At 48.9% G+C, this 27,519-nt stretch overlaps 11 protein-coding genes across 11 annotated transcripts; 7 read left to right on the plus strand and 4 right to left on the minus strand.

Annotated features, from left to right (window-relative positions):
• Positions 1-38: 38 nt before the first annotated feature.
• On the minus strand, positions 39-1,492 carry K444DRAFT_597746 (uncharacterized protein). Its single transcript, XM_024878501.1, has 4 exons — positions 1,396-1,492; positions 860-1,343; positions 485-804; positions 39-433 (listed from the first exon to the last, which is right to left on the minus strand). The coding sequence occupies exons 1-4, from the start codon at positions 1,474-1,476 to the stop codon at positions 107-109; spliced, it is 1,212 nt and encodes a 403-aa protein (XP_024731603.1). The 5' UTR covers positions 1,477-1,492; the 3' UTR covers positions 39-106.
• Positions 1,493-1,517: 25 nt separating this feature from the next.
• K444DRAFT_111372 (uncharacterized protein) lies at positions 1,518-2,307 on the plus strand. The gene is made up of 3 exons (XM_024870324.1): positions 1,518-1,775; positions 1,842-2,163; positions 2,255-2,307. Exons 1-3 carry the CDS (start codon positions 1,745-1,747, stop codon positions 2,271-2,273), a joined length of 372 nt encoding a protein of 123 aa, XP_024731604.1. The 5' UTR covers positions 1,518-1,744; the 3' UTR covers positions 2,274-2,307.
• Positions 2,308-4,029: 1,722 nt separating this feature from the next.
• Positions 4,030-4,301, plus strand: K444DRAFT_539300 (uncharacterized protein; the record flags this gene model as incomplete). Its single annotated transcript, XM_024875616.1, has 2 exons — positions 4,030-4,050; positions 4,107-4,301. The coding sequence occupies 2 exons, from the start codon at positions 4,030-4,032 to the stop codon at positions 4,299-4,301; spliced, it is 216 nt and encodes a 71-aa protein (XP_024731605.1).
• Positions 4,302-5,004: 703 nt separating this feature from the next.
• K444DRAFT_539213 (MUS38-like protein) lies at positions 5,005-7,868 on the minus strand (the record flags this gene model as incomplete). Its single annotated transcript, XM_024875607.1, has 2 exons — positions 5,005-7,770; positions 7,818-7,868. 2 exons carry the CDS (start codon positions 7,866-7,868, stop codon positions 5,005-5,007), a joined length of 2,817 nt encoding a protein of 938 aa, XP_024731606.1.
• Positions 7,869-8,046: 178 nt separating this feature from the next.
• K444DRAFT_618069 (uncharacterized protein) lies at positions 8,047-8,915 on the plus strand. Its single transcript, XM_024881248.1, has 2 exons — positions 8,047-8,454; positions 8,532-8,915. Exons 1-2 carry the CDS (start codon positions 8,201-8,203, stop codon positions 8,545-8,547), a joined length of 270 nt encoding a protein of 89 aa, XP_024731607.1. The 5' UTR covers positions 8,047-8,200; the 3' UTR covers positions 8,548-8,915.
• Positions 8,916-9,279: 364 nt separating this feature from the next.
• Positions 9,280-11,394, plus strand: K444DRAFT_634404 (WH1-domain-containing protein; the record flags this gene model as incomplete). The annotated part of the gene is made up of 3 exons (XM_024883737.1): positions 9,280-9,489; positions 9,543-11,310; positions 11,363-11,394. 3 exons carry the CDS (start codon positions 9,280-9,282, stop codon positions 11,392-11,394), a joined length of 2,010 nt encoding a protein of 669 aa, XP_024731608.1.
• Positions 11,395-11,554: 160 nt separating this feature from the next.
• K444DRAFT_618072 (nucleic acid-binding protein) lies at positions 11,555-12,566 on the minus strand. The gene is made up of 3 exons (XM_024881249.1): positions 12,439-12,566; positions 12,292-12,370; positions 11,555-12,238 (listed from the first exon to the last, which is right to left on the minus strand). Exons 1-3 carry the CDS (start codon positions 12,457-12,459, stop codon positions 11,868-11,870), a joined length of 471 nt encoding a protein of 156 aa, XP_024731609.1. The 5' UTR covers positions 12,460-12,566; the 3' UTR covers positions 11,555-11,867.
• A 98-nt stretch (positions 12,567-12,664) lies between these two features.
• On the plus strand, positions 12,665-13,704 carry K444DRAFT_111422 (uncharacterized protein). Its single transcript, XM_024870325.1, has one exon. It carries the CDS (start codon positions 12,812-12,814, stop codon positions 13,427-13,429), a length of 618 nt encoding a protein of 205 aa, XP_024731610.1. The 5' UTR covers positions 12,665-12,811; the 3' UTR covers positions 13,430-13,704.
• On the plus strand, positions 13,660-14,880 carry K444DRAFT_539270 (uncharacterized protein; the record flags this gene model as incomplete). Its single annotated transcript, XM_024875611.1, has 2 exons — positions 13,660-13,731; positions 13,792-14,880. 2 exons carry the CDS (start codon positions 13,660-13,662, stop codon positions 14,878-14,880), a joined length of 1,161 nt encoding a protein of 386 aa, XP_024731611.1.
• A 367-nt stretch (positions 14,881-15,247) lies between these two features.
• K444DRAFT_111562 (NAD(P)-binding protein) lies at positions 15,248-16,570 on the plus strand. The gene is made up of 2 exons (XM_024870327.1): positions 15,248-15,807; positions 15,872-16,570. Exons 1-2 carry the CDS (start codon positions 15,615-15,617, stop codon positions 16,471-16,473), a joined length of 795 nt encoding a protein of 264 aa, XP_024731612.1. The 5' UTR covers positions 15,248-15,614; the 3' UTR covers positions 16,474-16,570.
• A 4,541-nt stretch (positions 16,571-21,111) lies between these two features.
• Positions 21,112-27,367, minus strand: K444DRAFT_634410 (uncharacterized protein; the record flags this gene model as incomplete). Its single annotated transcript, XM_024883738.1, has 5 exons — positions 21,112-21,273; positions 21,326-23,255; positions 23,307-26,897; positions 26,946-27,260; positions 27,321-27,367. The coding sequence occupies 5 exons, from the start codon at positions 27,365-27,367 to the stop codon at positions 21,112-21,114; spliced, it is 6,045 nt and encodes a 2,014-aa protein (XP_024731613.1).
• Positions 27,368-27,519: the final 152 nt, after the last annotated feature.

Genomic DNA, 27,519 nt, shown 5'->3' on the forward strand with positions numbered 1-27,519 from the left:
AATTTTGAGATGAAAGAGTGTCACATGACTTGGGCCATAATTGGAGTCTTCAAATACAATTCATTTGTGCCCTTGAATTTGTACAAAGGTATCCATCAAAATATATTTACCAAAACTTGCAAAGCGTTTGGGATTGTTTTATCTCCTTCACAAAATCAAGCTTGGTTTGGTTACCCTCATACAAAAATTCGTCTTCCATGTCGGAGAGTTCCCGCTGCACTTTTCTCAAGTCCTTCAACTTGGTCGAGAGATAGGAGAAATTTCCTATTCTCAAGATTTGGTTGACAGTTGCAATCTTATCGCCCCCCGCGTTGCGAAAAGTCCAGAGCAATGTTTCAACATCAAGTTTTTCCACCAAGCCGTACCACTGCAAAAGATGGATGGCTTTTGTATTTCCTGTAGTAATTGCAGTTTTGAGACCTTCGAGTGCCACCTTAGACGAGGTCAGTGTGAGAACATAATTTCATAGAAGAAATTTACTTACTTCTCCGCTTGTGGAATTCAGCCAGTCTATCCTTGCACCTGACTTGACGGCCCAGAATAGTAGCTTGATATTATTTTCCGTCCATGGACCAAGTAAAAGACTTGAAGGAATTTCCGTATCCTGGTGTACATCTTTATTGACGCTCCAGCTGCAAGACTCCCAGATATAACCTCCATCCCGTTCTCGCATAAATTCAGAGAAGCTCGCAAAATCGTTGTTGAAATATTCGACAGCAGTCATTTCTGCTGAGGTGTTATCTCTTTCATCATCATCATCATTACCATCACCATCAGAAGATGAATTTTGTGTTTTAAAAAAATCTGAAATTTGTTAGAGTCAAGGGTCTTACGAAAGAGTACTTAATGGATAACATACATTCGGGCTTGGAGAACCTGTCCTGCCCATTCTTCTGAACCCATGTGTCTTTGGCTCCCAGTAAACGAGACAGGGTTGCCCAACGAAGACCCAAAATAGCGGATTGAAGTCTTGGGTCGCCTTCAGAGGTGTCATTAATCTTGGCCGGCTCCTTTCCATTGCGCCCCAGAAAACGCTTGCGTCGTCCGTGCCACCTGTCCCATGTAGGGCCAAAGGCAGAGATAATCGTGTGTAAATAAACAGTCTCACTGCTGAGCTTTCCAGCGATCACAGGGCTAGCTCTTGGCAGCTCCAGATTCATACAATACAGGAAAACTTTCTCCAATAGTTCGGTGGGGAGCTTCTCAAGGAAGGACATTTTTCGTTTAGATTTGATATTCTGTAGGGTTCGTTTCTTCGACTTCTTGACAGCTGGAACAGAAGTAGATGGTTGTGAACCTGCATTGGATATCTGTAACTTGAGTGGTCTTCCACGAGGTTTTTTCTATTCAGAGTGTCAGTGGCTGTTGTGCAATCTTCATACCTAGGCAACCGACCAAGGCTTGTCTCTGTGCAATTGCCGCCTTGCAACTATCGCGTTTGTTCTTTCCTGGGATCTTGATTGGTGTCAGATCCATGTGAGCTGAAAGGTTGATGAAAGCTCATTGAATTTTCAAGAGATTTTAAAATATTTCCTGCACATTTATCAGCCCTGCGCTAAAAATTTCAGCCTTGCCTTGGCAGTTCCCGGCATTCTCCCTTCGAAATCGCCGAGGCACCAACCGGCTTCAAGCATCCGGATTGCTGAAAAACACCATCTCTCATCGGGATCTCTTCTTGTGAGCACCTCGTTCTACTATCCAAGGTCTGCCACATTGAAAAAAGGCACAGCCTGGCCCAGAGACAATGAGCATCTCTCGGAAATCATCATCAGCAAGTAGGTTTCGCTCTCACAGATATTCTCTAACCTTTGATGCAAAACTAACTTCTACCTTTTAATCAGCAGGCACATTTTTGGGAACTGCCTCCTCCTCCTCCTGCTCCAACAAAAGTGCCTCCGGCCCCGAATCACTCCTTTTGAGTTTGCCAGCTGAAATTCGAGAGGAAGTGTACAAGCATCTCTTCCATGAGGAACATAATCAGCCTTGCAACGTCGATCTCGTCGGGCTTGGAAACACGGGCTGCTGGTGTGCTGATGCACTCTCCCTCACTAACCGCCAGTTATACGATGAACTCAGACCGAGATTCTACCAAGGCGTAAGATTCGTCTTCAACAACCCTACTTGGGGCGAACGCTTCTTTCATAGATTTCGCCTTATGGCAGAGTGGGTGATCTCTTTGAAAGTCACATATTCGAACAATGTCATGCAATCACATTTACTTCGAGACATCTTTAACTATCTTTCGAACTCGAAGCTCCGCACCTTGGAATTAGAGGTCCTATCATATGATAGTGAGGTATGGCCAGATCCTCATATTCGACCTCGACCTCTCTATTTGCCATCATCGGCGAGCACAAAAGAATTCGCGGCAATCAAATACGACCTTCATTGGCGACCGTTGAAACACTCGTTGAATCGATTGGATTCTATAATGTCCTTGACTGTTGTTGGATTCCCCGACGGGGATACCGAAGAAGCCATTTTCAATTTGAGCATGGGAATGCAAGCCCGAGCGCACCGAGAAGGCAAAGGAATTAAGAAGACTGAAACGACGTGTTTGGGGAGCCGTGGTGTAGCCGAATGGCTTTACAAGATTGAAATTCTGCCTCTGAAGAAGGATGATCAGCCAGTCCCATGAGCTCCTTCCGTTTCTCAGTTTATCAGCAACGTGTGCCATTGTCAAATCTTCTGAGTCCTGCTAGGCGGACCTCAGGATATATAATGTAGAACATATTGAAGGATAGACACCCAGGTATATTTTCTGTCGGTAGATATTTTTGACAAACTCAATGGAGCAACGACTGCATCTCGGTGCAAGAACACCAATAAAAAGAATAAGTTTTGTCTTCAAGGATACAAGAAAATGTCGAAATTTCCGATCCGTAATTTCTGATCTACCAGAAGGATCGGGATTTTTTGCAAGTTTCCGTGAGAAAAGAAGTGCTTCAAATTTCCCTCGCTTTATGAAAGCATACTCGACTTCGAGCCAAGCGTCTCCTTTTGACAGATTCTAACAATCAAGCTTTGTGGCGCTCATACAGCTCGCGATAGGAATCTCTTTAGCGTCATCTTTTCCAATTGGTGGATCAGCCAAGTTTCGACAAATACCATGCTTCCTGTGTTTGCCATTCAGCCGCTTTCATCATCGAATTTGTTGATACGAGCTGGGCATAGATTTTTCAAACGAGCAGTCTCAAATTTTCTCGAATTGCCTTAATATTTTCCCCTGTTAAAGCATTTTAAAACTTCCATATCAAAAAGTCCCGTGCAATAGCCTCGAGTATCCTGGTAGCCGCATACGTCATGGTTTTCTCCCTCAGAATCTCAGAATCTCAGTTTCGGGGCAAACTCTGCGCCTGAAGCGACACAATTTTCGTTACGTTTCGGCGAAAGCACCTACACTCTCACGAGTCACTTGTTCCGGAGATAAGGCGTGCAACCACCAGAACTAGCGGAGATCAACGTTCAAACCATCACGGCCCACCCTTTTGGGAAGTATCCAGGGTATTTTAAACATGTGGCTGATGCAAGATAACCACTTCTCATTGGGTGAGATAAAATGTTGACCTCACCAGCCACATCTGGTGTGTGCACTCAGGCCGATCCTGTGGCGTTCCTGGATGAAAATGGCCGTCAACGCTCATCCTCGCCTATCCGGAACTGTCACTGCCTTGATTTTTTGCAATCTAGAACTCTCACCCCACCAACCACCTCATTTGTTTTACGCCCTGGCCCAAATGGGGATTTCACCACCTATGAAAGTGAAAGCTTAATGACATGGGGTGCTACGTCATTGAGGACCTGATGTACGGCAGATCCTGGTCAGTATTCTCGATTTTTGATATGACGCGCTCAAAGTTCGTGTCATGTCACCCGTAAAGCAGGTGAATATATATTTCTATTGCCTCTGATCTCCAAGCTTTTTTCCCTTCCTCTTCATACCACAAAATCACAACTCATCTTGAGTAATCAACCAACACAAACCTCTACGAAACATACAGTCAAGTCGCACAGCGCAACAACTTCACAATGGGTGCCGTCGTATCATGCGTAAGTTATCCCCGCCAAGCTTTAAGAAATCCAGTTGCTGACAAGACTTCAAACAGATTGAATCCATCTTCCGCACCATCGGTAACTGCCTGATGGCCATCGTCAATGGCATTGCCTCTGTACTGCAAGCAATCATCGGTGCCATCGCCAGTCTCTTCGACATCATCATCTCCTGCTTAACCTGCGGTCGGGGAGGCGGTCGTTGGAGAAATCGCGGAATGCACTCGCACCACACGACGAGCAGAGTCTAGTCTCTTCTTGCTTTCTCTGCCTCATTCGACAACTTCCTCCTTTCACAATCGACCGTCCCCAAAGCTTTCGACGATAATCGACTGTTATAAAGAGAGGTTTGGACACGATCATGTATGGTCGGGATATGGTGGAGTGAATGAGGCTGAATGGAGAGGGAGGAGACTTGAGGGGAGAAAGGGGACGGAATGGATGATACGTTAACGGTGGACTTTCTTTGCAATACCCGGCATTAGACCAATGAGCTTTTTCTCTTTCGATGATAGTAGAGCGAATGATAACGACTTGATGCGAAATATTTCCTCTATCAATCCAAGGTGACGTGAAATTGGTGGTTGTAACTGCTGCGGGATATAGCATTTTTCCATGTAGTTCCAAAGTGCGTGCTGTGTGACTTTCAAATAATGCACGCCTCTGTTCTATCATTAATTTGAATTGGCCTCGCAGTCGAGAGTGGATCATCTACCTGACACTTTATTGCACATCGCACTCAATGTGGGGTTTTCTGGTACATTGAAATTGTTTGCATCGCCTCGAAGGGTGGGTCAATCCGAGCTCCCGAGTTACAGCATATCACCTTCTTGTCCGAAGTCGATTTCGGAGATTGAGATGAATCTCTTTGTGTTTTCGTCTCAAGCAAACCGCTGATCTAATTTCATCTGGTGCATTGCTATCAGGCGAATCACTTCACCTTTTTCATACATTTTACTCCTCAAGCACGCTCTTATTAAAGAACCTATAAATCTGCCTCCCGGCCTCCTTCCCAACAGCCGGCTCCAATTCCTCCACACTCGCATTAGCGACATCCCTCAAACTCCCCATCTCCACCACTAAGTTCTTGATATTTTTACCCGTCACCCCTGGCACAATCCTCAGCATATCCTGTGGCTCCCTGTTGAAGCTCTGATCTTCAACTTTTTGACCGCCTTCTAGCCCGACTCGCACTGCGGTGATGGGATCTGGTTCTGGCTCTTGAGTTTTTAGTGACTCGAAGATCTCAGCTGTTTGGTAGGGGGATGAGGACCAGATGATTCGGAGACGTGGGAAAGCCAGGGTCAGGAGGACGAGCTTGGATTGTAGGTCTGAGGAGGCATTGGAGGAGGATACAGATGACAAGCTGCCTGAAAGATCTGCGAACGGCTCGAGTGTGAAAGACTTGTTCTGGTCGAATTCGATGAGCAGCATGGGTGATTTGTAGTGAAGGAGCATGGTTTCAGCTTGGTTATAGAGACGGCCGTCTTTGAAGGAGGAGATGAGATCTTTGATCGACTTGCGTTCGATGCAGATGTTGGGCGAGAGGATGTAGTCACCCACTGTGAGCATGCAAGGGACGATGACCATGTTGCGGCCGTGAAGGAGGGAGGGTAGCGATGAGCGGAATTCTCGGACGTCTACGACAACGCGAGGTGGTTGGGCTGTTGCTGCTAGACGGCCACCACCGGCGATTCTGGTGTTGATGGTGCGGAGGAAGGCTTCTTGGGGATCCTCGATCCCGTGAGCATCGAGTGTCATGACGACAGACATTGCTGATTTCTCCTTGATGAGCTTTGTGAAGGCATCCTTCTCTCGTCGAACAGATGAAAGATAGCGTTGCTCTTCAACAGAGCCTCCGTAATAGAGGAAATAAACTCGTACATTGCGGTCGTTGTGAGAGGAACGGTAGACCTCAACCCGCCTAACAAACGAAGTATCCGGTTCATACATGATAATGTATCTGGGCTTAACCTCCTCGAGAACATGTTCATCCATGTCTCCGTCGTAAGCATGGATTACAAGAAGATCTTGCATCTCGTAGAGCTGGTTATAATCTTCCATATCATCCAAGGGGTCTGCAAGGATTTCCTCCTTTTGAGCCGATTCTGCTTCTGTAGGTTGAATCTCGGACATCAGGGAAGCAACTTCGAGCGGTCTATCCTCTGATGCCAGAATACTGCCATTAGCAGCACGTGATGGACCCGAACCAGCGTTTCCACCTCCTCTTACTCGTCTTCGTTTGTTCGCCGGTGGTTTCCCTCTGTAGCTGGTGCTCGGTTGGTTCCTTGTATTGGCAGAGCCATTCAAGGCATTTTGATTCTCAGAAAACAGTGTTGCACTGATTTTGGCAAACTCTTTCTTCCATTTGAGATAGTCTCGAAGCTTTCGTCTCATCATAAATGCAGCCGACGGCTCGTTCTCTTCTCTTTCTTCGTCGTTATCATCCACCTGAGCAGTCTCGGGACGGACATGCATAGTTTGGAGATATTCTCGTAATTGTCGACATTGTGCTGTATCTGTACACATGACCAAGATGGTTCCATTTGAATCATCACGAACCACAGGATTGAAATATTGGTCTCGATCAATCTCGTCCAAAACTTCCGCCAGAATAGCCCACTTAGGTTGCTCCTCAAGGACTGGCCGGAGAGAATCTATATTATCCGCATCTCCCTGAGTCGGTTTGCCAGTATAGACTCTTCTTTTAGCAGTGTCGAATATGGTATGAGCTGCATCAAGGAATAGCCAAGGAGATTGATTTTGCCTTGTGGATCCAGACGGTGGGGAATGAGCGGCTAAGATGGTATCTAAATGCCGATTGAAAGAAATTGCATCATAAGTGAGTAAAGTATGTAGCATGCCTCGTAAGACAGTCAAGTCATTGACAATTTGCTTCGTTTTCCAGCTGACTCTGTGCCATACTGGATCAAGTTGTCTCCTGACCACCATATCGAATTGCTTGAAGAGGGCACTGTCGACATTCCAGTCTTCCATCTCCAAACCAGAGTTACTCTTTTTGAGTTCTCCAATGCTGACTTCCACACACTCCATAATAGCATTTTGAATGTCCCTCATAGAATCGGACATTGGGACTTCCAACTCGATGACTTCGGCCTTCTTCTTGCCCTCGAGGGCTTGAGCCACCACCACTTGGAACCGTGGCCAGAGTGACACATTTCTTAGAAACAAATTCCGCATCATGGTGGAGAGCGGGGCAAACCCGGTAGTGAAAGGCTCTGGGTTATCTGAGAATGCCTTCAGGAACCCCACCTTATTCCGCTGCCTGTAGATTCGAAGGATAAAGGCTTCTAGAGATGTAGCAACTACTCTGTCGGCATGCAAAACCACAAGTCCAGTGATAGTCTCTGGGTCCAGCAAACTGGTCAGAAGGTCAACCACAAGAATTCTTGATGTGATGCTGAATATGCCTCCTTGAGCATACATCTTCTCTCTTGTTCCAACACTCATGACATCTGTATTGACGACACTGAGGCCTCTGGCCTTGAGAGACATGCTGATGGCGGCATGTTCAGCCAGAGCTTCCCCGATCCACCCATTCTCACGCTCGTCTGTTCCAACCACCAGTATGAGATTGCTCCCGGCTGCATCGTAGGAGTGGAGGAGATTTGTCACAAGCCGGAGGAGGCCGAGGCCGCGAGCGAGAACGACAAGCTCATCTTTTTGTCTGAGCTCTTGAAAAAGTTCTTGCTGATATTTCTGGGTGTGTTAGTGTTGCGTCTAGTGGGGCCTTGGAGGCGGGTTACCAGAGGGAGCGACAGCTTCACCGGCTGCTGATCACCGTTCGCGGAAGACATCTAAGGCAATCATGTTCAAACCGATCTGGAGTAAAGAACGGTCTGAGAGGTTGACTATGTTTCTTTGATGAGTCGAGGGTCGAGTCTTGGAGACGCGTCAGAAATTTAGGCTTCGAGCTTCGAGAAGTGTGGAACGATTGGTCCGCCCCGCTCATGCGATTTCCCCAGAGTATACAACGTCATAGTTTGGGAGGGGCAACTTAATCGAATTCACTTCCTTAAAAAGAAGCAGGCTATCATTTCTTATTTCTTTTGATTCTCAAAATCTTCTGATCTTCTTCAATCTACCGACCCTTCAAGACTTCAAGACTTACGATACAAAATCAATCACAATGCCTGCTGGACCGGACGAGACAGACAACCACGCCCCTGGCGCTGCCACTGAACATGTTATGAAGAATTCCAGTTCCAAGACAGACTCGACCGCAAGCACTCATCCTCTCCATGACCAAGGCGAACCCAAGGGTGACAAGGTCGAATTCCGTTACCACCAAGCTCATCCAGGACCCGCCGTTCCCGACAACTTCAGTGCTCAGCAAGAGGGTACTAAGGAAGAACGTGAAGCTAGGGCTAAGGAGATGAACAAGTAATGCTTCTCCGGTATGCTTTCAGCGGTTGGGAGGTTTGGGAAGATCTTGGACCAGAAAGCTGACTTGACACCAGACAATCTAAAATCTGAGAACCGTGGAGAACGAAAGCCTCTGGGGTGGGCGTTAGGAAGCCAGGGAATGGGGGGAAGATCTGGAGGCCAGTAGCTAGGCAAGAATAATAAAGCACCAGCTCAGACTGGCTAATAAGCACATATAAAGTGTTCCCATGTTGGATTCCAGGCGTTGAAACACCGATTCTCTCGCTGTTTGTTGCTTCCGTGCTATTTTGAGTTCGGGAGTAAGAGCGACCATTAGAGTGTCAGTTCAGTGGCGTTGAGCAAAGGTAATGTTCGGTGACACAGAGTTGCACAGCGTCGAGTGCCTTCTGGGTGTAGTTATTAAACGCGCGTTGGGATTCGCATCGAGTCGCCTTCTGCTTCTCTTGACTTCTTGTGGCGGATGAGTGGCTGTGCAGCCTGTGCTCAGACCTGGACGCTTCTGAAGGTTACGTCGATTGCCAGGCACTCAGCAGAACTACAGCCCCGACGTTTGACCAAGTGAATGGAATCATTCTCGTGCGGCTGCCTGGAGTCCTCATTAGAAATTCCATCTCACAACATTCATTTCATCAATCTTACAACGGCAACGACATCGACATTCATTCGACGATCCAATGCGCCCAGGGAGCACTACGATCCGAGGCCAATCTCCCACACGACCACCTTTCATTTCGAAAACATCCCGAGAAACAAGACGGCGAGGCTTGCGGGGCGTCCTTATCTACAAAGCCGTTGAGGCCAAGTGAAGTCTGAATAGCAACGATGCCTTCAATACTGACTGAAGATGACAAGGAGATGGTCAAGCGGCAGGTTCCAAAGGCTTCGAACAAGATCCAGGCTGTGGCCGTTGCCCGACTCTATGTTGCGTATCCCAATCGAAGCAAATGGACCTACACTGGCTTGCAAGGGGCCGCGGTGCTTGCGAATGATCTGGTGGGAAATACATACTGGCTGAAGATGGTAGATATCTCCGTAGGTTGCCTTCATCCTGGTTGCTGCAAGGAATGAACCCTAACATTGTGTAGCCTGCCGGTCGAGGAGTAATATGGGATCAGGAAATCTACGATACATGGAGCTACAATCAGGATAGGACGTTCTTTCATACATTTGAGACCGAGGATTGTCTCGTCGGGCTATCATTCGTGGATGAGAAGGAAGCGAAGACGTTCCTGAAGAAGATGAACGATAGGGAGAAGAATGCTAGTAAGGCAACACGGGCAAACGCATTTGGCGGGTCAGGGCAGCAACATGGCGGCCACAGACACGGGCGGTTGGGTAGCTTCTTTGGTAGCCACCGAAATACTTCAGCGCCGTCTATACAAACTCCGCCGGACTCGCCAAGTTATGCTCTTCCGCCTTCAGGAAACCACCGGATGTCTGGGGGAAGTTTTAAAGGTGGAAATTCTGAGTTTTCTGCGCTGGACGCCATCGACCCGAACTGGAGAGAAACCTGGGGTGATGATTTGAAACAAATGGGCATTACAGATGACCTGATTCGGGACAACCAGGAATTTATTGCGGATTACATCAGGCAGCAGCAAGCAGCACAATCTGTCTCTTCGCCGGCCAATGGCGTTGAGAATCAGAGGGTTAAGGCGCCTCCCCCACCCCCGCCTGCTGCGGCATCAAGGACACGATCAGAGAGTCCTCAAAGTGCTCCTACAGGACGTGGACGAGGAGCTCCTCCAGCGCCTCCGCCAGCTCGAAGGTCTGTTGCAAAAGTTGAACCTCATCGAGAACCAACCCCTCCAAGAGAGCCATCCCCACCTAGAGGTCCTCCTCCGCCCAGATTTGCAGCCCCACCTCCTTTCGAAGGAGCAGGGAAATTCGCCGTCAAGCCAAACCAGACTCCGGCACGAGGTCATGCTCCAACTCTTTCCAACCCTGGACCACCTCCTCCCCCAAGGCCGCCAAAAACCCCAAATGATGATGGGTACGAGCCAGGAGAGAGCGGCTCGAAGTTCGGCGTCCCTCCTCCTTTTATGGGACAACGAAATACTGCACCACCTCCAACACCAAGCCGAGGCGCAGTTCCACCCCCTCCTCCCTCCAGGGAAACTTCACAATCTCATACTCATTCCGTCCCACCAACAAATGGAATCGCTCCCCCTCCATTACCTCCAAAGACACCATCAGCGCCAACTTCTCAGGCTCCACCTCTACCCCCTAGCTCGTCACGTCCTCCTGTTTCTTCATTGCCTCCTCGCACAGAGCTTCCCCCTGCTTCATCACTACCCCCATCTTCTCGTCCTGTTCCACCTCCTCCAGCGAGAGACAGCGGGCCTCAACCTCCGCCCTTACCTCGATCAAACGCACCTCCTCTGCCTCAATCAAGTGCGCCTACGCCACCCCCTTTGCCTCAATCGAATGCTCCTCCCCCACCTCCTCTACCTCAATCGAACGCCCCGCCACCTCCCCCAATGCCTTCTATTGGTGGACCTCCTCCCCCACCTCCACCGCCTCCTGGAGGGTTTGGTGGACCACCCGCTCCCCCGCCACCCCCACCAAACCGCGATTCCGGCTATCAATCCGGAGTTCCTGCTTTACCACAACCTTCCGGCGGTCGGTCAGATCTGTTAGCTGGTATTCAGAAGGCTGGTGGTATCGGTGCGCTTAAGAAGGTTGATCGAAGCTTAGTCCGAGACCGAAGTGGAGCACTTGTTCCTGGAGGAGCAGACACTGGGCCTGCAGGAAGCGGATTACCTCCTGCCGGAGCAACTTCTGGTGAAGGAGGATTAGCGAATGCATTAGCTGACGCTTTAGAAAAACGGAAGAAGAAAGTTAGCACAAGTGGTAAGCTGCTCACATTGATTATATTTTAGATATGACACTAACATTCACACAGATGATGAAGCAGAAGATGACGATTGGGACTGAGTAGTTCAATTCTCATGCATACTTTTGGGTGTAAATGGAGTTGTGAATGTCAGGCTATTCTGGGGCTCGGGGTTAGAATTAGCAAGACATCACGTCAAGGGGAGTTCGAGTTTATTAAGCGTTAAATTAATCACCTAAAACGAGAATCCAAAATGTAAATGCAATGCGTGTTTCTATTCTATGAAGTGCCCGAATCGAAGTTTGTCACCAGGAACCACCTACGAATCTGGACTCCTCCCCATGATAAAGCACAACAAGAATTAAGGAAGGCCTGGACAGTGGACCTACAACGTCTCTCCCACTGCAAATCCACTGCCCAGTCAAAACCACACAAAAGAAAAATTGCTGTCGAGGTTCCCAGGATGCAGTACTACAATCCCAGGGCTGAGAGAGAAGACAGTTTTTCTTTTCGCCACCACCATCACCAGCCCACTGACCCCTTGCCACGAAGACCGCAGCTCAAGTCCAGCAGCCTAGATATCATCGATATCCACGGCCTTTCCGTCCTTGCCTTCCTCGTCTTCACTCTCACTCCGATCCTCGTCGAACTCGAAATTGCAGTCCCCGTCGCCCTCCTGTCCATACGTATCCGTCTCGTTGATCTTCGCGCTCTCCGGTAACTCTCCATACGCCTTCAACGATCTCGCCTCATCAGCGCTGTACTTGAGGATTACGTCGCCCTTCTCGTCTTGGTAGTCGCGCAGAGAAAGCAGGATGATGTCGCCTTGGTTGATCCAGACCTTCTTTCGAAGCTTGCCGCGGATGTGAGCGAGGCGCTTGGAGCCGTCGAAGCAGAGCGCTTCCAGACGTCCGTTTCCTAGCATCTTCAGGACTTGCGCGTATTCTGTTGAGGGGGTTAGTGGTCGTTGGCTTGTGATGATGGCAGAGGGGACGCGCCTTGGCCTTCTTCTTTGAAGGTGAGTTCGCGCTTCTCGTTGTCGTTTTCGTTCTTTCCTCGACGACGATTCTTGCCTCCCTGTTGTTGCGCGCATTAGCAGTTGTTCGTGGGGTTGGGATCGATTGTGGCAATGAGGAGTCGGTTACCTTTCCCTTATTCTTAGGCATATTGGCGATTTCTCTTGGTCAGTTCTTGTGTGTGTTTTTTTCTTGGTGTTTCGTGTCAGTTGGAAGAGAGAGATTCCGGTCTTTCAAAGTCGCAGTTGTTGTTGCAATGTAGACCCGAGTTGTTTGATGTGTTGGAGGGGCTGTGCGTCACGGGTTCGGCGCTAGTCATTTTGCCTTGTTTAGGAAGCGAGCCGAACTCAAGATATTTTGTACTTTTCTTTGACTCTCCGAGAACGCCAAATTCCTTCCCTTTTCTCGTTGGATGAGGGGAAGATCAGTCACAATGTATCAATGATGGAAAACACACAATCTCTCATTTCTTCTGATACTCTACGGTCCTTACCTTTCTGCGATGGCTTTTCCTCAAGCAACTCAAACCGGCGTTCGGAAGATCCTTAATTACTCAGCCATAAAGCCTCTCACTATCCCAGCCGTGAACGCGTTTGCTGCAAAGTACACGAAGGAATACTGTTATGTGGCAACTACTCCCCCACAAATCGAATATCCTACCGACGCTCTGTTTCCTATGTTTGTCAAACGCTGGCAAGAGCGACAAGAGCCATTCTGGTGGGCTGTCATAGCAAGAAAGGACATTGAGAACCATCGGTCAGTGCGCAGCTGGGTAGCTCGTAGACTCAGACATGCTTTCATGGAATCATTGAGGAAGAAGGGTTATAAGCCGGATGGAAATCGAATCGATGGCTATGGCGAGCCGCTGATTGGGACTGCACAACTCTTGCCTCACGAATCGATCATAAGGAAGGAATATACGGATTTGGTGTACCAAACGGACTTGACTGTGGAGGCAATTCTCAAACGTCGATACCAATATAAGCCCTCCAGGATGGTTTTGGGGCAGGAAGCTCAGGAAGAAAGGAGACCATTGTACTGGAAAAAGAAACCCACGAAAGCACCAGAAGGTCCAGAGGCTCCGTACCGGCATCCCACATCAAGGAGCCTTAAATTATGATCCTCACTCTGTCAAAAATAAACTGCAATGTCTATAATGGTGCCTTCATGCTCAGACCTTGAAATCTGTCTCGTTTATCTAGGCTTTGCCTGTCGCACCAGTTTGCCCAGCCTTGTTCCTCCACCAATCAGATCGCTTCGCAGTTCAAGCTTTAAAGTCGCGTTCGCAAGCTCGAAATTGTCGCAACGTATCTCTCTACCTCAAAAAAGTCTACAACTCACATCTCCAAGATGCTGATCTCATTGACAGTCGGCAAAGTTGATGCAGGTGTCGCGGTCTTGCTGACCCAAGACAAAAGACTTGTAAGCACTCTTCCAGCACACATTAGCAAGCTCAACCGACTAACTCGGTGCTTCATTTAGATCGAATTCCCCTCTATCCTGCTGCCCCCTAATATATCTTCTGGAAGCATTGTCGATATCACCGTCTCCCGCAACTTCGCCTCCGAACAGAAATCACAAGCTTCTTTCCTGGCGCTTCAAGATGCGATCTACAGCTCCTTTGGTGAATCTGAGCCCTCAGCACCTATCCTCCGCTGTCGAAATGCTACACAAACATCAGTTGTCCTAGAGTGGGATCCTATCGAGCTTGCGACCGCAGACATCATCTCTCTCTCCTTGTTCCGCAATGGGCAGAAAGCAGGCAACATTCCCAGACCAGGAGTCATGCAGAGCACAAAAATTAGTGGGCTGGCAGTTGATACTGAATACACCTTTCACTTGGTATTGAGGACGAGTGCTGGCACATTCAGCAGTGAGAAGGTTGTTGTGAAGACGCACAAGATGACAGACTTGAGTGGAATCACCATTACACCTGGTATTCTACCAGCGCAGCTGAGAGACAGTCTTACGAGGGCTGTTGAGAGGATAGGGGCAAAGATGGCGGATACTGTCAGGATCGACACCACACATTTCGTTACTACTGAAGGAAGAGGCTTGCCGTGGGAGAAGGCCGTGGAGATGAATATTCCTGTCGTTAGGCCGGAATGGGTTGAAGGTTGCGAGAGAGGTGGTAGAATTGTGGGTGTCAGACAGTATTATCTTGATGCTGATCCACGACAACGGCAAATCGTGCAAGCGGATCCACCACAGCAGCCCCCGGTTGAGCAAGCAAGAGAATCTGTGGCCAGCCCCACAGCCGAGGCGCATGCAAATGGTTCAAGCCAAGCAATACCACCTACGCCTCCTGCAAAGGATACACCAAAGACAGAAGCCCCCAAATCGGAAGACGATGGTGAATCAGAAGTAGAAGAAGAAGAGAAAGCAAAGACCTCCGTGCCAGACGAGCAGAAAGTTCGAGTCGAGGATCGTGATCAGCATAAGGTTGCTCTTCGACCTGCTGCTGCACCAGAGCCTGAGGAGACAGAAAAGGAGAAAGAGCCAGCGGAGGAAGGAAGTGGATCTGGTTCTCAAACACCGGGACATTCAAGCTTCCAAGATGTTGCTCTCTAATTCGTTTGGCGATTTTGTAACGATATACCTAAGATTTCTTTGCCGGCTGCGGAGGTGTTGGTGGACATTATGCGGCTGGCTCTTCAAATGCAGAGCACAGGTGGTGATTCATGATAACACTACAATATCGATTACTTTATTGTATTTTCCTTGTTATGTGAGGATTTGATGGTGCTCTCTCGGGATTTCTAATGGACAGAAAGACTCCCCTCGCAAGTAGCGAGGCATGCAATGACGAGGCATTCTATTATCTATAAGCAATCGATTTCCAGGTCATACAACAGATGTCTTTCCTTGTCCTTCATCTTGGAGAATTGAGCATGGCTCGCGGTGGACAGGAAAATGGCCACTAATTGTCATTATCCGCAGTCAAAGTTAGATATTCATTGAATCTCGAGAGGGGCAGGGGCTAATATTCTAGAATTTCGAGATATTCAAAGAGAGTAGAAGCTATATCGCATGTGTCCATTTAGAGAGGAAGTATTTGCAATGTCTAGTTTGACTGGGACATTGAAAATGAGCGCTGCTTTTCTGTCCACCAGGATCTTAGCTCGCTTCAGGAACATCAACCAAAAATGGGAAAGTTCCCGGTGAGCTCCCGCCGCTTGCAAGGGGCGATCTAGATCATGATCCCTGTAGATGCTGTCATTAAAGTCATGATATCAAAATCTCACTTCAACAAGAAACACTCTCTTCCTTTTAATTGAGATAGATTTCTCAACCCTCAGTACGATATGCCTTGGTCTCTCGTCTCCCCTGCTAGTAGAGGCATTGGATTCCATTTGACTCGCCATCTCCTCCAAACAACGAAAATACCCGTTATTGCAACAGCCAGGAAAGATGTAGACGGAGTGAAGAAGAGCATACTCCAAGATTTACCAAATGTTGAATCTGATCGCTTGACCGTCCTCGAGTTGGACGTTACCAGTAAATTTTCTCCGCATTCCACATACAATTTCAAAATCCGGAGAAAAAGCTCACACCTCCACCGATGAAACTTCCATCCACCGCGCAGCAGAAGACGCAAAATCCATGTTCCCCCCAGACAACCACCTCCACCTTGCCTTCGCCATCCCCGGCATTCTCTATCCAGAAAAGGCACCCTCACAACTCGACCACGAGCAGCTAAACCGCGCCTTCGCCATCAACACCATCGGCCCCTTGCTGCTCATGAAGCACTTCACGCCCTTTCTGCCTTCCAAATCCACCAAACTCGCCATATCCCAAGAACAAGAACCGGCCCTCCCGCCACACGCCGTCTGGCTCACGATGTCCGCGCGCGTTGGCTCAACAACTGACAACAACCTCGGAGGATGGTTCTCCTACCGCGCTTCAAAAGCCGGCGTCACGTCGATCACCAAGAGTCTGGATCTCTATTTGAAGGGGAAGTGCGGGGAGAAGGCGATGGCGATGGCGTATCATCCGGGGACCGTGAAGACGGGACTCAGTAAGGAGTTCTGGGGCAGCGTGAAGAAGGAGAAGTTGTTTAGTCCTGAGTATGCGGTTGAGAAAATGGTGGGGGTCGTGAGGGATATTGGGTTGGAGCAGAGGGGCCGGTGTTGGGATTGGAGGGGGACGGAGGTTTTGCCTTGAGAGGGCGAAGAGTTTATCTAGAATAGCTGTACATAATATGTGGAAAGGTTATTAATCAGATCGAATTTTGCTATCATGATCGTTCAAGAGAACCCGCTCTGATGTTTGCTTATATTTTACGAAATGAAGCAATAGTCATGATCTAATTCTGCTTCCTTTCACTGCACTTCATGTTGAGACCTCCATGACGCGTTCAATGATTCCATTGCAGTATCAGAGTCACTGATCATAGAAGAGAGCCGTAGTAGCTCGCGCCAGGTTCGCCACACAAGACAGCGAGGCTTAACGGGCCCCCCCTCTCCGCCGAGATTAAGTTAGAAAAGCTTTAGCCTCGATATACCTCAAGTGGATAGACACGTTGCTCTGATTTTACCAGAGCACGCAGGTACATTTATCAGAAATCAAGAAAATTTCCGTTCGCTTCTCCATCTCCCTGTCTTAAGCGAGCTATCCCTTTTCACAAGCATGCAGCACAATCCTGTACAAATTGGAGTGTTTAGATTAAGAAAACGTAGCAGGTATGTATCCCATGCCGATCCCCTACACCCTTTCTTCAAACCCCAACCCCAAACTCCTCTTCCTCTTTCCTCCCCATTCACAACAAAATGCTCCCCCCATCATCCTCCTCAAACTCATCACCCATATTCTCAATACTCTCCCGACTCACACTCGGTGCCAAAACCTGCAATTCCCGCATACTCTGCTCCACACCCCTCAAGTCCAATTCCTTCCTCACAGCATCAACCTTTTTCCCACTCTCCACCTGCCGCAACCCTCTTCCCATCGCACCAACTGTTTCCAAAGCACCCTCATCAACCCGTCGACTAAGCTGACTAAACCCAGTCGCAACCCCACTCAAAACACTCATCAGCACCTCGTTATCCCTCTCTATCTTTCCCAACCTAATATCCAACTCTTTCTCCCTTTCCCGGGTATTCCTTTTCACGCGCCGATCTCGCCGACGAGATTCGAGCACCGAGCCTGTAGGACTCAATAGCCTCGCTTCCTTTGAGCCAGAGTGAGCGATTCTGCGGCGAGGGGACCGGACATGAGTAATTCCGCTGTCTGAAGAAGAGCTTAGGGACGGAGGAGGCGTGTGTTCTGCACTTCTTATTGTTGATGATGCGGATGTTTTGCCTGGAGTTCGTGGAGCAGCCAGATCAGAAGACAAAACTACGCCGGTATAAGGAGCTAGATTGGCCACCAGCATGATCGGCGAAATAGTGCTGACTACTCTCCTCCGAGCAAGGTCTTGTGATTGAACAATGTTTCGCTTAGGATTCTTTGTTGGCGATGCAATGATCTTCGGACTCGTGACTTGCCTGTTATTTGGTGACACAGCTTCAGAAAGTGGAGCAAGGCTCCCGCGGAGGTTCTCGATGTCTCGTTGTTTCCGGGCTTTTACTCTTTCTTGTCTGCTTTGTCTCGTGACGGTCAATGTTTCGTCCCCTCTAGCTCTTGCGGGCCTTGCTTCGGCTTCTTTAACTGGAGCCATTGCCGTTCGTGTTTGCAAAGCAGGAGCTGTTTTGGGCCGTAAGAGATCATGGGGTGGTGGTTGACCTGGGGGTTTCTTTGGAGTGGTGGGAGAGAGCCCCTCGGGTGTTATACTGCGGACTATTTGAGGTGGTCCTTTATCTGAAGCGCTGTAGCGGTGCACGATCTCCGTTTTCGCAGTACTGAAGACCGTTGGCGATGACGGGAAGGACATTGTCTGCGATGTTGCTTCCGAGGTTCTCGACTGAACTGGATGGAGGGGATTTTCGTCCTGCTGCACTTCGTTGGCAAGTCTGGAGGCCTGGATGAGCTCCGCTTGGATAGTTTGCGGGATTTTCGACATGCTCGATCTGCGGGGTGGGAGGTCGACTTTGAGGGGTGAGGTGAGGGTAGTGCTTGGTGCTGTCGACACACTGCTTGGTCCTCGTGAATGTCCTCCCCACGTACCGAGAGATATTGTGCTATATAACGTACCGCCCGAATGTCGAAGATCACTTTGGTTGTCTTGACGGACGGGAGACACTGCGGTGTAGCTCTTTGGTGACCGTCTTGAGCTGGCAGGTGGCGATTCCTCTACTGGAATTCTCTGTGAAGTTTCCAATCCAGTGTAATAATCTCTTGTGGTATGGGTGGTATCCACATGCGGCTCCGGCGATCTTCCTCTGGTTTCTAGGGGAATATTGCCAGGTTCGACGTCGCTCTTCCTGCTTTTTGCTACCGACGAAAGGTACGAAGAACCAGACTCTCGAACTTCTGCAACCGGCTTCAGAATCGTAACTGCTGGCCTGTCCGGCCTGGAGTTTATTGACGGGTTTCGCTGAGGCAGTTCTTGAACAAGAGGAGCTGGTTTTTTTGTCGGCTCGATGTGGTCATGCTCAATGGGAATCGAGATAGCAATATGCCGAGCACCGCTTAGAGTCTTTGCAGCAACAGCACTGTCCGGAAGTTGCAGAAGTCGAGGGACTTTTTGATTGTTGAATTTGTTCTTCTTGAAAAGTTTGAATGCCGACTTCTTGAGAGAATTCGAACGCTTCTCGTCGTCGGACAGTCTGGAGACCCAATTCGTTGTTGGAGGATCTCTAGTCATAAGAAAGTCCGAGAGCGCCTTCATGCTTTGTCGATTGGCGTCCAAAGCCGCCTCATCCTGGGGAGCCTGCTGCATGCTCCCTCTAGAAAGCCGCATCGAAGGCCGATTAGTATTCGACGTCTTCGTCGAATTCCACCGGTTCAAAGACGCCTCCGCCGCTGCCACACTCGCGGGAACTGGGCTGGTCTGCGGTCGACCGTGACCGATAGGGACGGACGGCATGTGGGAATACCTCGCTCTTTTGACAACTGCGGTGGGGGGCGGGCTCGAGATAATCGTCACCTCTCGATTGGCGTGAACAGATGGCGAGGAGAGCGACCTGAGGTTCACGGCGGCCGGAGTCTCTGATTTCAAGGAAGATTGCATCGCGCCTGGAGAACAAACTGTTTAGCCATCTGCAGCTCGCCATTTATTAAATGAAGGCAGTCACACAAACAGGTCTGGGCCGACGTACCAGCATATCATGATCTCCCAGTGAGAGATTCGATGAGCGCCAACCACGCTGAGGAGCGGCTGCTTCGTGTTACGGGTTTCGCCCCGCGCCGAGCAAGATGGAACGTGGCAAACGCTCCCGTTGTATTATAACAATTGCTTCATGGGATACAAGATCCTGCATGCAACAGCTGGAGATGCCTGGCTGTGGTGTAAGGGAGTTATTCCATCGAGAAGTACGCAGTGCGACAATGTACACAATTTGAAGTAAGGACTCGATGCAATACGAAGCCTCGAGATAAGGGATGCGGGCCGGAGAACGACGTCAACGTCGCCCGTTTCCAGAACGGGTTCAGATAAATGAAATTATGAGGCGTGTGACAGGGCTGGGCAGGCTGGTAAAACACCAATTCGTATGAACATTGAGACTACAGCTCACAGAATTGCAATAAGAAACGTTGAGACGAAAACGAACGAGCAATCGGCGAGAAAAGAAGAAGAAAACTTGACGCAGCTGACTTTCCGCCGCACTGCTGCATCCTCTCAACTTCCTGAAGCGCGTCCAAGTTTGCTCGGGGTCGATCCTAAAAGGGGACCTCTGGCTTGCAGGTGAAGCACTGGCCTCATTCTGCCCCGCCTACGCTGTAGCTCGACACACTGAACGGCATGATACGTCGAATTATCCCGGCCTGCAGGACCGATCGACGCCCCGGCAGGACTTGGGAGCACTCAGGGACCTCTTCTCAATCCTTTTTAACGGAGGAAATTTGCCTCGTGCAACAGTTCCAGACACAATATATATAATAGCTCGCAAACATCTGAAAGACAGAATCACGAAGGCGCCTTGTGCCGCACCGCAGTACAATAATCTCTCAGGTTCCGTCGCCAAAACCGTATGGTGTCGTCGGGGACTTTCTTCGAGGTACGAAGGTAGGATCAGCGCACTACTCAGGGTTCCGTGCAGATCGCAGCACTAGTCTCGGCTTGGGATGAAGAAGCAAAAAATCCAATGATTGACCACCCTTGCGAGCCTAGAAAAAGCCTCCTGCGTTGACCAACTGCAAAAGAAATCCAGAATCAGCTATTGGACTGCCCCGAGGAGCACGATGATGCCAAGGAAGCCCTACCGTGAACAGCACGCTCTGCCGACCCGTTGCATAAGGCAGTAGAAAATGATGTTCTTCGGATGGGGGGTCCGTGTCAGATCTCCAGGCCCCAGACAAACTCTAATCTAACCGGGATCTGATCTGACGAACTGGGCATGTCCGTAGTTTCTCCCAATTCCCCCCTAATAACGAAGTATCAAAAGCAAACAAGATCTACGTCCCGGTTCAGGGTCATCTGTCAGGATATGTATCCGGATTCCGGTGGCAGGGAAGGGCAGAGAGGGCATGCAAGCACGTTTCTGTCACCATTATCATTCAATGCTGCGTGTCAGCTCCCGTCGCTGTCCTGATCCGGATCTAATGCTAAGATGCAAACCTATGCTGTTCGCGCCTGAAAATGCTCATGCCCATGCCCAAGATCTAGAAATGCTAAATTCCATGCACCCGGAATGCTTCCTTCCGTTCGTCCCATTGTCTTATCACAATCCCCAAACTCCATCCATAGCCCATGTCAATCCATCATCTTCTTTTCTTCTGAATAAATGGATCGGCTGGCTGCTTCTTTCGCGGTGGCAAGACTCCAGGCTGCCGAGGTCGAGCTCCAGGAGGCGTTGGTCTTGTTGCTTTCGCTGCCTGATGTGCCTGGAGCTGTGCTTCAAGGTCGTTTATAGGAGGCGTAGGCTACGAATGTGGGTTAGCTTTCATTGTCCCAAATGATTTTGGTACGACTCACCTTCTCCTTCTTTACCGGAACTTCTTCGTCTCTCAAGGACTCAAGTGGCCGCTTTCCTTGCAGATTCAGTCCCAATGAAGAACCTGGATTCGGTGTTGACTTTCGGCTCTCCTGTTTGACTGAAGAATCGCGACTGCTTACACCAATAGATGTTCTCCGCGATTCTTGCTTGACTGATAGATCTCGAGGACGATTACCATACGAGATCGTCTCATTTGATGAGCTGTTGCCACTGATGGAAGACTTACGTGAACCAGGCATACTTGGAGCATCGATCATTTCGACGTCAGGATCGTTCTGCTTATGTCCAGGCATGGTCGCCGTGCTGGATGATGCAATTGATTCCAAGGATGTCGAGGGTCGTTGGTAACCATTGACTCCTGGCTGTGGCAGCTGATCTCGAGATGTGGGCTTCGACAAGAGGGCCATCACATCGCCGCCGGTGTATCTATTGCGTTCTTGCGAATCTTGGATGAGCCGGTTCCAGAACTCGCCCTGTTGCAAAGCGTTTGAGTCTCCCAGAACCCACAGCGAGGACTTGGCTCGAGTGAGACCGACGTTCATACGTCGAATATCACCAAGGAAACCGATACCTCCCGTTGCCTTTGCTCTGACACAAGAGAAGATGATGATTTCCCGCTCTCGTCCTTGGAAGGCATCCGTTGTATTGAATTCAATCTCGTCGAAAATTTTCTCCCCGAATTTTCTTTCAAATCGAGATTTCAATTCATTCAACTGGGCTTTGTAGGTTGTGATGATGCCAATCTTTCCCGTGAAGTCGATATTTCTGTAATCTTGCTTCAGTCTCTGATAGAGAGCAATGGCGGCGTTAAGTTCTGGAACGTTGATAAATGAATGCCCATGTGCTTGCTTAGTCTGAATTCCCTTCACATCAAAGAAACGATAAGGTCCAAGGATCGAGCTGGCGTGCCATGGTTGTTTCCTTAAGTTCGCCATGCCATCTCCATCAACCAGCCTACCGTGATAGAATTGCTGACTCGGGAAGTAGCTGATCTCGGGGTGCATGCGGTATTGGGTATCGAGAAGATGAACGTCTTTCGGATGATTCTTCTGCATTCGGACGAACAAACTTTGCTCGTAGCCAAAGCTTTGGGCCGATCTCGAAAGGACGGTTGGCGGCAATTGTTCCGGATCTCCGACAAGAATACACTTAGAGCATCCATACTTGAGTGGGATCAAAGCGCTCAGTTCGATACATTGAGCTGCCTCGTCGATGATGACAGTCTCAAATTCGACGTTCAGATTCCTGAACATATCGTGACCACTACCGCTCAATGTGGCACATAACACATGAGCACCGTCAATAATCTCTTGTTGAAATCGGCGGCGATTGATCTCGTTCTGGCGTGAAACTGTATTTCCGCTTTCCTTGTCTTCATCAATTTTTGCACCAATACGAGCTTGGGCACGCTTCAATTCATCGAATTCTCGTTGTAGCTTGGTTTCCAAGCCCTTGTCCTTGCCACGAGCCACGTCCATTTGAGGTCTGAGCACATTCAGTCGTTCTTTAATCTGTGCAGCGTCCTTGTGGAGTTTGTCCCGATCATTGATGAGCTTGTTGTTTTCGCCGTTGTTGCCTTCAAGCTTCATTCTGACCAACTCATCCAGCATAACGTCCTTCACGCTGGCATTGATGGCCTCACTTCGACCAATGCGAATGACGTTGATTTTTTGACGGGGTCCATTTAGCGGCTGAATGCCGTCTTTGAGACGAAGAACGAGTTCATCGACAGCCGCGTTACTCGGTGCACAAATGAGGAGCTTCTTCTTAGGCGGCGGTGGTGCAACAGGCTTGCCCTGGACTGGAGGTCTTGCTTTCGCTTGCTCTGCTTGCTGTTGTTGCAAGCTTTGCGTGAGAAGAGCGCCAACCATCGCAACAATGGTCTTAGTTTTACCAGATCCAGGGGGGCTGCAGCAGGTGTTAGCATCATTTCCGTGGGCTGCATTGGCATTAACTTACCCTTGAATCAATGTAAAGCCATCATTGTCATGGGCAGACAGAACAGCTTGAGCTTGTCCTCTATTTAACTTGTACTTGGAAGACATCTGAGAAGTTTTTTCATCCGAGTACTTCTGGAGTGGAGAAGGTTTAGCTTCCAAAACTTCAGTGCAAAGATCATAGTATTCCAAACTGCTCAACGCCGCGAATTCTCGTTGCGTGGTCGTCATGTCTGCAATCTTCACTGCAAACACCTTACCATTTGGCACAAAGCAATCGTTCAAGAGCTTCTGGGGTGCGTCTCTGCTAATTCGGAACGAGATCTCGAGAACATCCTTCTTCTTGGTCGTCCGAAACACGCGAGCAAGACAATGCAGTTCATTTTGGTTGGCCAATGGATCTGAGCTCTTCGACAAGAGAACGATATCTCGTTCGGACATCTTCAAGTCCCGGTTTGCAGATATTGGCATAGTCGAGCTTATTTCCATGAACTTGTCTACGGAGAGTCGGTTCAGGACCTTGATCTCGACGGGTTTGAAGTTATTCTCGTCTTTTGCTGTAACCAGAGAGCGCCAAATTTCGGATATGAGCAAAGGCCCAAAAGTCCTCTTATACTTGTCGAGGTCTAGATATTTGTTGTCGATTTTTGTGCACACATTGTTGCTGGGAGGGTCGTCGCCAGGGTGAAATATATCCCAGCTAAGAATTTCCAGGAACAAGTTGTCCATGTTAGGCTCGACTCGAGCGCGTAGATCTTTAGCAGATCGTTGTACTTTGGTCTTCTTGACGGGGCCTTGTTGCTGCTGAAGTAGAGCACGCCTTTTGCTCTCCTCATACTCGGAGACCCTTTGCGATGTCTGCTTTCTCTTGATAAGGGTGCTGGTGCTATCCTCATCATCATCAGAGTCTTCATCTGATGAGCCCACCATGATTTCACTTCGAACTGGTGCATGATCCTTTCCAATCAGGCCAGAGATGTCTTTAAGGCCAGAACCTTCACCCCTAACTCCAGCTGGTGCACGAAGAGCTTTCGCATGGGCGATTGCTTCGGCCTTTAACCGATTCTTCTCTTCTTCTGCTTTCCGGCGGTTCTCCCTGAAAGCGGTTTGGGATTGTTCGGACATAGCTTTCTGAGCCTTGATCTTCTCTAGAAGAAATTGCTGCTTCTCAGTAGTGGTTGTCTGGTATTGGAAGACTGAGCTGCTCTTCGGAGGCAGCTTGGGCTCATGCTGCTTCCCATCCGCCGACTTCGACCATGCATCGAGTGAAGCTTGCTTCTTGGGGAAAGCAGATGGCCGAGGAATTTCAATAATCTCCACACCTTGATGTTCATCGAGTGCTCTCTGTAGCTCCGCCCTCTGTTGGCCCGTAAGGTTCGTCTTCTTGAAATTCTTTTCACCCTCGCGTTTACACGCATCCTTGATGAATTCCGCCGACTCGGAATCGACTTCTAGGTGGTATTCTCCAAGGCAACGAAGAAGCTTACCCAGGAGGCTAGTAATAACACTGACCAAATAACCATCTCGAAGTCTTAGAAGTCCAACCAAGCCAAAGACATTGGTGCACACCACTTTGAGAATGTTCGTTAGGGAATCGTTGGTAGATGTTGATTTCGTAGCCCCTAGATTCTCTTGATCATCAAGACTAGAGACAGTCAGGGCCGAGGCGAAGACGCTGTATTCGTTGAAGAGCGCTTCTGCATACTCCATGCCGTCCCGGCAAAAGTCTTGCATGTCGGATGTTGACTGGGTCACTCGTGTTGCCCAATCTTCTGTGCGTTTGAACACCGTGTCGAGCACCTTCCACTGGCCTGCCCACCAACCAAATACCATCTTTTTCTCATTCGCATCAAAGACCGATCGAGCACGAAGGACGCCAGTATTGCCACAAAGTGCCTTGAGAACTTGGCGACTGAGTTTAATCATAAAGGGGACGGGCCCAAATGACGATGCTTTACCAATTCGTATAGCTGCATATGTCAAGCCACTGAGCATCTGGGTCAAATTCGACTCTAGAAGGTCCTGAATGGCATCTTGCTTGCTGTCTTGACCTGTCATGGTTTTGATGAGCTCTATTGCCGCTTCATTCACACCTTGATCCGCAGAGATGAGGGCTGCAACCAGAGGGCGAGCAGTTATCGTATTAGCATACAATTCCTTCAGACTTTGAGGTTGAAAATCGCTCAGACGCTCAAAGATCCTGGATATGCTGTCCATGAGCTTGTGGAAGTCCTTGTTGAAATCGGCGTGGTCCTTCTTCAACGCATCCTTCTTGCGCACTGGATATAGTTCATCGAGCCCTACGAGGGAGAGCGTTGCTGGGAGAATACTCTTAGCGAGCTCGACATTGCCAGGACGGAATACGCCTAGAACGGATTGCCAGATGGCCTCTGAGTAGTTTCTCGAAACACGCTGAATATGGGCACCCTGCTGTTGCAGTGCAGAGTACTCAGTGCTAACAGCCTTGCAATCCAGAGTAAGCACTTGGTTGACCACAAGCATTGCTAAGCTTCTCAACTCGACACTTTCATCACCATCTGCTAACTCCGTAAATCCGCAAACCATGGTTCCATATCTGTTGACGAGTCCCATGATGTCATTTATAACAATCAGGGAGGTTGTTGGATTTATCTTGTATTCAGAGGATGTGAAAGTCTGCAATGTTACGTGCAGAGCAGCCATGCCAGCACGACAGCAAGCAAGTCTGACTTGGGCCGAGTACTTTTCAATTTGGAAGCGTTCGAGTAAATTGACAAGTAACGCACGGCAGGCATCGTGCTGGTGAATAGGATCAAGTGACTTGAGAAAGTCTGGTATCCAGTAATAAACAGGGGAGGCTTCGAAACTCGTATCCTTGAATGTCTCTGGGTCTAAGAGTAGCCGATCAAATCCGGGGCTCTGGAATATTAGCTCTGCTACAGTAGCGGCTGAAATTGTTCCCATGGCAGACCAAAAGTCCTTTGGAGCCTTTTTTACAAGTTGATGAAGCGCCTTTATAATGACTGGTAAAGTGGTGACAGAGTTGCATGCCAGATGTTGGAGTGCAAGGTGCCATATGTCGACTTGTACCTCCATACCACGGAGAGTATGTCTAATCAAATTCTCGTCCATTTTCTCAAGAATCAGAAGAAACCCCGACCAGAATCGCTTTATCTCTTCTGTGTCGGCTGACTGTGCAACTAGTATCATTGCCTCCGTCAGAGTATCGTGCACAACCCATTCAAAGGTGCTCGGTGTGAGCATGGTTGTCGTCTTTTGCCAAGCGGTAGTTGCAAATGTATTACGAACAGGATTCGTGTTAAAAAGAAAGAGAGTCATTGCTGGCAGTATGTCACTGATTCTGAGCACTTTTCTGGTCTGGATGGCCTCAAAGACATAATCGAAATGCTTGGAGAGCTTCTCATCATCCCGATGGTAATCTACGCAGCAGAGAGCTTCGAATAGAGCCAGGAGGGCTGGCAAATTTTTGGTTGCAATAGTCATCTGGTTTCGTTGAGAGTGGTCGGCACTGTTAAGAATCTTTTCTGCCTGCTCGAGGCCAGAATTGATACGATTAAAGTCGATATTGTCCAGTCGAGTGGAGAGCTGCTGGGCTATCTCTTCGTCGAATCGCCTGTTGAAATAAGCTATATGGCAGAAACTCTGTGTCAAAGATACTCACTCAGAAATTTCCTTCACATAGTCTTTCCTGCCCTTATGCCAATTGTAACCACATTTGTCACAAGTTCTCATAAGGTGATTCAGTCGATTTACATAGCCCTCCAACATCCCTGCCGTGTCTTCAGGATCCAAGCCGAGTATGATTGAATACTTGTATGCAACCTTATGCCGTCGTTTCGTATCGTGAATCAATTCACGCTTTGTATCGGAACTCATGTCCTCTTCAGCATCATCGGGGTGGGTGTAATCAATCTGATCGTCATCACGGCGTTTAGGACAGAACCAGTGGGCCTCGGCGGGGAAGCTCTTGAGCTCTCTGTACATAGGAAACGTTAGTGAACAGACACAATGAGGGGCTGAAGGAGTGAGAACGAACCCGTCGAGGCCATGGAGCTCGTCCATAATCTCCGCTTCCTCCCTCATGGTGAAAGAGGACTGTGCGCTATGAGGATATCATCTGGTCATAAAAGTAAGAGGAATACAGCTAGCTATCCTGGGTTCTGAAGGTAGATTGCAATGTGTAGATAGAAAGTAGTGGCAGTGGTGATTTGATTTGGGGGGTGGAGAGGCGAAGG

Source organism: Hyaloscypha bicolor (assembly GCF_002865645.1).
Source record: "Hyaloscypha bicolor E unplaced genomic scaffold K444scaffold_129, whole genome shotgun sequence".
Classification (NCBI taxonomy): Eukaryota; Fungi; Ascomycota; class Leotiomycetes; order Helotiales; family Hyaloscyphaceae; genus Hyaloscypha; species Hyaloscypha bicolor.